This window comes from Arabidopsis lyrata (genome assembly GCF_000004255.2).
Source record: "Arabidopsis lyrata subsp. lyrata unplaced genomic scaffold ARALYscaffold_8, whole genome shotgun sequence".
NCBI lineage: Eukaryota > Viridiplantae > Streptophyta > Magnoliopsida > Brassicales > Brassicaceae > Arabidopsis > Arabidopsis lyrata.
The window spans coordinates 9,817,234-9,824,132 of record NW_003302548.1 but is presented as its reverse complement, the minus strand read 5'-3'; the positions used below and the strand labels follow the sequence as shown (position 1 = coordinate 9,824,132).

At 50.4% G+C, this 6,899-nt stretch overlaps 1 protein-coding gene across 1 annotated transcript; it reads left to right on the top strand.

Annotated features, from left to right (window-relative positions):
* Nucleotides 1–1,558: 1,558 nt before the first annotated feature.
* Nucleotides 1,559–2,799, top strand: LOC110225742 (uncharacterized protein At3g60930, chloroplastic-like). The gene is made up of 2 exons (XM_021015709.1): nucleotides 1,559–2,026; nucleotides 2,104–2,799. Exons 1-2 carry the CDS (start codon nucleotides 1,559–1,561, stop codon nucleotides 2,797–2,799), a joined length of 1,164 nt encoding a protein of 387 aa, XP_020871368.1.
* Nucleotides 2,800–6,899: the final 4,100 nt, after the last annotated feature.

Sequence of the window (6,899 nt, the reverse complement as noted above, 5' to 3'; positions counted from 1 at the left end):
ACTCGTGCGGATGCGAAGTATCTTACTTACTTCGTTTGTGCCCGACGCGCCTCAGACGCGGATTCGATGTGTTTTATTTGGCTCGTTCGTACCCGACGCGCCCCAAATCTCTATAAATGTTAAGCCTCCGATTCATTTCTTCATTTCGCAATTGCAAAGGAAAATTTTCAAGGTTCGTTTTCTTCTCTCTGATCTTGAGTTCTTGAATTTTCTACTTTTTCCGTTAATATTTCCGTCATAGCGCCACCGTCATTAGATCTAGGTTGATTTCCCCGATCTGTCAAACTTTGTTCCTCCGATCAACTTCTTCAATCTCCCGAGCCAGAAAATGTCTCTATCTGATTCCAGCGATTCGCCCCGAGGAGACACTCTTCTCCCCGTCTACAAGAGAAAGATGGTCTGGAGTTCCTCGAGCGACCCCGAGGCGGACCATCAGATCGTGTTATACCGTGGGAGTGATGCAGAGTCGGCTTCACGGGAAGAAAACCCGAGCCGTTTCGTTGTTCGGGAAGACGCGGTTGCAAATGTGGCTCGGGATCAGGATTTGCCTGATGATCCCGAGGCGATTTTGAGTAGAAGGAGGGCCCATCCACCGGCAGTTGGTGAAGCCGGAGTATCGTGCTGGCGAAACGCCCCCGAGGCGCCTCTACTTCCTATTAAGGCCGAGGAAGTCCACTACGATTCTGACGAGGCGGCTAGGTTGCTTCAAGCTAAAGTCCGAGCAGCCAAGGGTCAGCAGAAGAGAAAACGAGCCAAGAAGGCTAGGAAACCTGATCCCCCGGGTTCTACTTTATGCACGGAGGATTCTCTTCGGGATCTCAAGGCTCGATTTGGTTTCAGTGAGGGGGTTGAACTGAGACTTCCAACTCCAAATGAGCGAGCCGATGATCCACCCGAGGGATTTTTTACCCTCTACGAGGGGTTCTTCTATCATTGCTTCCTTTGGCTTCCAATCCCGAGGCCGATTTTGGCGTTTCTGTGGTCGTACAAGATCGCTTTATCTCAGATAACGACCCGAGGCTTGCGGCATCTAGTGGGGATTTTAGTCCGAAGTATTGAGACGGTCAACCTGGTTGACCTAAGCCACTTAAGGAATCTCTTAGAGATCCGGCGAATACCGGGCCCCGTTGAGAGATTTTACATATCTCCGAGGCCAAATAGGAGGGTTATCGGCGGTTTCCCGAGCAAGGATGAAAAATATACCGACCATTTCTTCTTTGTAGCCTTGAATGAGTATAGTGTCCACGAGGACTACTTAGGGAAAGTTGTTGGAAAGTGGAGACAAATCGGTACTACGCCCGAAGCTGTATTTGTTGTCTTGTTCTTTATATTCTCTTTACTAACCGTTTCTCTTGTTCATGCAGATCGGAACCCGTCGTTTCTCGAAGACATTCCCGAAGGCTTTCTAGACCTCCACGACGAACTAATAGCTCGGAAGTGTGATTGGACGAAGCACTTTTCCCAGGAAAGGATTGAGAGAGCCTTGCGTTTGTCGCACGGAGCTCCCTGCCAGTCTTCTTCAGAGTCATCCGACCATCGTTTAGATCACCTCATCGAAATGCAAGGAGCCGCGCAATCTCTGAGAGCCAGGAAGGCTGCTGAAAAGAAGGCGGCTAAGGAAAAAGCCGTTTTGGAGGCAAACTTCAGACCTCCTACTCCTCCCGAGGCCAACCTTGAGGTCGTCATGGATGCCGAGGCAACTGATGTATCTCGGGACATGGTTCCGATTGTTCCCGAGGTGGTCGGACACATCTCCCCTACGACCGACGTCCCCGAGGCGGTAGGGACTCTGGTCGTTGCTGCTCCAGTCGCCGAGGCAAAATCCAAAACTAGGGGGAAAAGACCCCGAGGTGATGGCTCGGGAGTCTCTAGGAAGGAGAAAAGGAGTCGTAGCGAAACTCCAGTGTACAAGGATAAGATTGCTTCGGCGAACTTTGTCGCTTCTTGCTCCGGGCCGCCACTGTCTGCTCCCGATGCCTTGTTGGAGGCTCAAAACTACCGTGAAACCGCTGCCGGGTTCTTGAAGGTATTACCGATCTGTTCTTGACCTGTTTTACTATCGTTTCCATGTAATACTTGCTAATAATTCTCGTTCTATTTCAGGCCTTCCATTCGATGAATTCCATGGTTCGGGCCTATGATTCTGGAGCTCGGAAGTCCGAGCTGGCCCGTGAGAGATCGGAGGCGTCACGAGCTAAGATCGAGGCTGAATTGTCCGAGGCGATCGCGGCTAAACAGGAGGCTGAGGCGTTGGCCAAGGCCGAGAAGGTGGAGCGATTGAAAGCATCTGAGGATAGCTTGCGGACTCAGAGAAAGCTTGAGGCCGAGGTCGAACGACTCCATCGGTTATTCAACGAGGAGAAGGCTCTCCGGGAGAAGGAGATTGTCAGAGAAAGGAGGGCAGCAAAAAGGGAGTTCGCCGAGAAGGTCAGGGCTATCGAGGCGAAGATGGACCAGTTCGGGGAGGTGTCCACGCGCTATATGTACTTGGTGCAAGCGCGGGCCAATGCCGAGCTGATAGCCGAGCTGGAGGAAGGAAAGAGGGTTGAAGACGAGAAGGCCGAGGTCCTTCAGTGGACTGCTGAATATGGGAGCGCCGAGGACGAGTACGTCCGTCTTGGGACCGAGCTGCGAGAGGACTTGAAGCTTCCTCCGGTTTCCCCGGATTCTGTCGATGACAGCTTCGGAAATCGTTCGATCGAAGGTGCCGCAGCGGCGCTGGGTGTTGCCGACCAGTCCGGTTCGAACCGAGGTACCGAGGTAGCTCAAGTTTCGCCGGTTAACCAAGATTCGATCTGATCCCGAGATGTCTTTTTTGTTCTCTTTTTTTTTTTTTTTTTTTTTTTTTTTTTTTTTTTTTTTGTAAGACATGCCTGGATGGCTTTATCCCTTGAATATTATGTCCAAGTATTTTTTCTTAAACATTTTTCCGAACTGGATTCAAAACTAATGTCAAAGTATTTGGTTTTATCCTTCGAGCCGAAAATGAAATGAATCGTGTACCATCGTTAGGATAACTGGGTTTTGGTTAAGTAGGACTAATCTTTATCGGTTGCGACCCGAGCCGATATAGTCGAAGCCAGTGCTTAGAAGCGGACTGGGGTACCAGTGTCGAAGTCAACTGGGTTTTCTGAAGACAATTTCTTTATGGCAGGATATCTCCGACCGAATCGTCTCGACTGTTTATATAGCGCGCTGTAACCGAGGCGGTGCAAAGAGCTTTTTCTATCCGAGGACGTGGCCATCGTCCGAGCGAACTTTTAGCTTTATAGGTCGATAAGATGACCGATCAAATCTTCGAGGTGGATAAGATTAATAACCCGAAGGGTAAAGACTTAGAGAATTTGAAAAATTTAGTGGGAGTATATAAGTATACGGACCCACTCCCCCCTTTTTAATTAGGGGGGGTAGCTGAACTCGTCCGAGGACGAGCTGCCTACGTACCCTTTGCAGGGATCAAGCCACCCCGTAGTTCGAGTACATGCGTATCTTAGGTTTTTAGCGGTAGTATCTCCTTAGATGCATTGCATTCCAGGATCTAGGTACCGCTTTGCCGTTCATGTCGATGAGTTCGTAGACGCCGGGACGGATTACCTTTGCGATCGTGTAAGGTCCCTCCCAATTCGCGCCGAGTTTGCCTGCGTTCTGCTCGGCGGTATTCTGGAAAACTTTGCGTAGTACGAGATCTCCTTCGTGGAAACGGCGATGTTTAACGTGAGAGTTGTAATACCGAGCCGTTGCATTCTGATAGTTCTGCATTCGGATCAAAGCCGCATCTCTTCTTTCGTCAATTAAGTCCAGCTCGTCTAGCATCATCTGGGTGTTGGAATTTTCCTGCTCGGGGAGAAAACGTCTTCTCAGCCCCGGGATCTCGGCTTCGGTGGGAATCACACACTCCGTGCCGTAGACAAGGGCGAAGGGTGTTTTTCCCGTGGCCCGCCGCGGCGTGGTTCTGTGTGACCAGAGTACTCCTTCTAATTCGTCGGCCCAGCAGCCTTTCTTTGCGTCGAGGCGCTTTTTTATTCTGTCGAGAATCGTCTTGTTTGTCGCTTCGGCCTGTCCGTTCCCCTGGGGATACCGAGGCGTAGATTTGCTGAGGCGAATTCCCCATTTCTCGCAGAATCCTTCGAACCGAGCCGAAATAAACTGCGATCCGTTGTCTGTAACGATCTCATAAGGTATCCCGTGGCGGCATATGATGTTCTTCCAGACGAAGTTTTCGGCCTGCGCGTCTTTGATGCTGGCGTAGGAGTCTGCCTCGATCCATTTGGAGAAGTAGTCTGTTAGTACGAGGACGAGTTTCTTCTGTTTGGAGTTGTGTAGAGGTCCGATGATGTCCATGGACCATCGCATGAACGGATAAGGCAAAGTGATGGAAGAGAGGAGCTCAGCGGGTTGATGAATGGTTGGTGCGTGCCTCTGGCATTTATCACACCGCTGAGAAAATTTCTCGCAGTCTTTGACCATCGTCGGCCAGAAGTATCCGTGGCGTTTGATCTTTATAGCCAGAGTTCTTCCGCCAGAATGGTTTCCACAAGATCCGCCGTGAACTTCTTCCATGACTCTCCGAGCTTCGTTTCCTTCGACACAGATAAGGAGAGGACCAGAAAATCGCCATTTAAAGAGCTCTCCGTCGATCAGAGTATACCGAGCCGCTTTGGCCTTAAGCTTCCGAGCTGCCCACTTTTCAGTAGGAACTTCTCCATCGGCAATGTAGCTTCGGATGGCTCCGATCCATTTGGCGTCGCTTCCGTATTCGGGCTTGGTTGCGTCCGTAGTTTGCTGGTCTAGTTGTTCGATGTCCGTTTCTTCCAGTTCTTCTGTCTCCCGAGCTGTTAGAACTTGATCCTTGCTATTATCTTCAATGCTCGGCCTTTCGATGAACTCAACCGGTATGATCCTCTTCAGATTTGGGTCGGAGGTTGAAGCTAGAGCCGCTAAGGCATCGGCCGATGTGTTCTCACCTCGTGGGATTCTGGTCAGCTCAAACTCTCCGAACTGTTTCGCCAAGTCTTGCGTGAGAGCAAGATACGCTTCCATTCGTTCGTCGCGAGCCGCGTATTCTCCATTGAATTGATTAGCCACGAGTTGGGAATCGCAAAAGGCTCGCAGCTTATTGATCTTAAGTCCCCGCGCCAGCTTAAGTCCTGCTATCAGCGCTTCATACTCAGCCACGTTGTTAGTCGCGTCAAAATTTAGCCGAAAGGATTGTTCAAGGATTTCACCCTCTGGTGATGCGTGGCGGATTCCGACGCCAGAACCTTGTTTTGAGGATGAGCCGTCAACGTGGAGGATCCAAACAGCGTTGGGTGACTCTTCTCGGACGTTCTCTGTTGGCAGCTCGATGATGAAATCGGCCAGGACTTGAGATTTCGCGCATGTTTTGTTTCTGTATTCGATGTCATACTCGCTGAGTTCTACTGCCCACTTGGCTAAGCGTCCCGATTGGCTTGGACTGTGCAAGATGGTTCGGAGCGATACAGGCGCCATGACGACAATCGAGTGAGACTGGAAATATGGTCGTAGCTTCCGCGCTGACATTACTACGGCGAGGGCAAGCTTTTCGGTTTGCGGATAGCGTGTTTCCGCGTCGGTGAAAGTTTGCGAGACGTAAAAAATCGGCTTCTGCTCCCCTCTGTCTTCCCTGACTATGACTCCGCTTATAGCCGTGTCAGAGACTGCGATGTATAGGAATAACGGCTCGCCCGGGACTGGTTTCGCTAACACCGGTGGATTAGCCAAATATTTCTTCAGTTCCTGGAAAGCTTCTTCGCAGCGATCGGTCCATTCGAATTTCTTGTTCCCGCGCAGAGTATCGTAGAAAGCTAGGCATTTGTCAGTAGATCGCGAGATGAATCGGTTCAAGGCTGCGACTCTCCCGGTGAGACGTTGGACTTCGCGCTTGTTCTGCGGTGAGGGCATGTTTAGTAGAGCATCGATCTGCTTCGGGTTTGCCTCGATGCCTCGGTGAGTTACGGGATATCCCAAAAATTCTCCAGACTTTACCGCGAAACGACATTTTGCCGGGTTAAGCTTCATGTTGTGTTTGTTGAGCTGACGGAAACAGTCGCGTAGATGGGCTATGTGATCGCTTTCTTCAAGGGATTTGACTAACATGTCGTCGATATAAACTTCCATCGTCTTCCCGAGCTGTTCGGAGAACATCCTGTTGACGAGTCGCTGATACGTCGCGCCGGCGTTCTTGAGTCCGAAGGGCATGACTTTGTAACAGTAGATACCTCGGTCTGTGATGAATGCTGTCTTCTCGCGATCGTCGGGGTGCATGAGAATCTGATTGTATCCTGCGAAAGCATCCATGAATGATAGCAACTTATTTCCCGCGGTTGCTTCCACTAAACGATCGATATGTGGGAGCGGAAAACTGTCTTTAGGGCAAGCTTTGTTCAGGTCGGTGAAATCGACGCAGACTCTCCACTTGCCGTTCTTCTTTTTAACCACGACAGGATTTGCTAACCAATCCGGATACCTTGCTTCAGAGATCGAGCCGATCTTCAGGAGCTTTTCAACTTCGGCGTTCACGGCATCTGCGCGATCCCGTCCCAATTTTCTTCGCTTCTGCTTGATGGGCTTGAAAGATGGATCAACATTCAGCTCGTGGCAGATTATGTCGATGCTCACTCCAGGTAGATCTTCAGCTGACCAGGCGAAGGTGTTGATGTTCTCTTTGAGGAATGAGATGAGCTCGGTCTTGATTTCCTCGCTCAAGTCGCTGCCAATTTCTACGCATCGTTCGGGCCGTTCATCGTCGAGGCTAATGGAGATTACAGGATCCGAGGTAGGCTTCTTCTCCTCGCGCGCCTCCTCGATCTGTAATTGCTATAACTGTTTAGATATAGCCTTCTCTTCACTCCGGCCAAGTTTTGATTTCTTGTGATTGG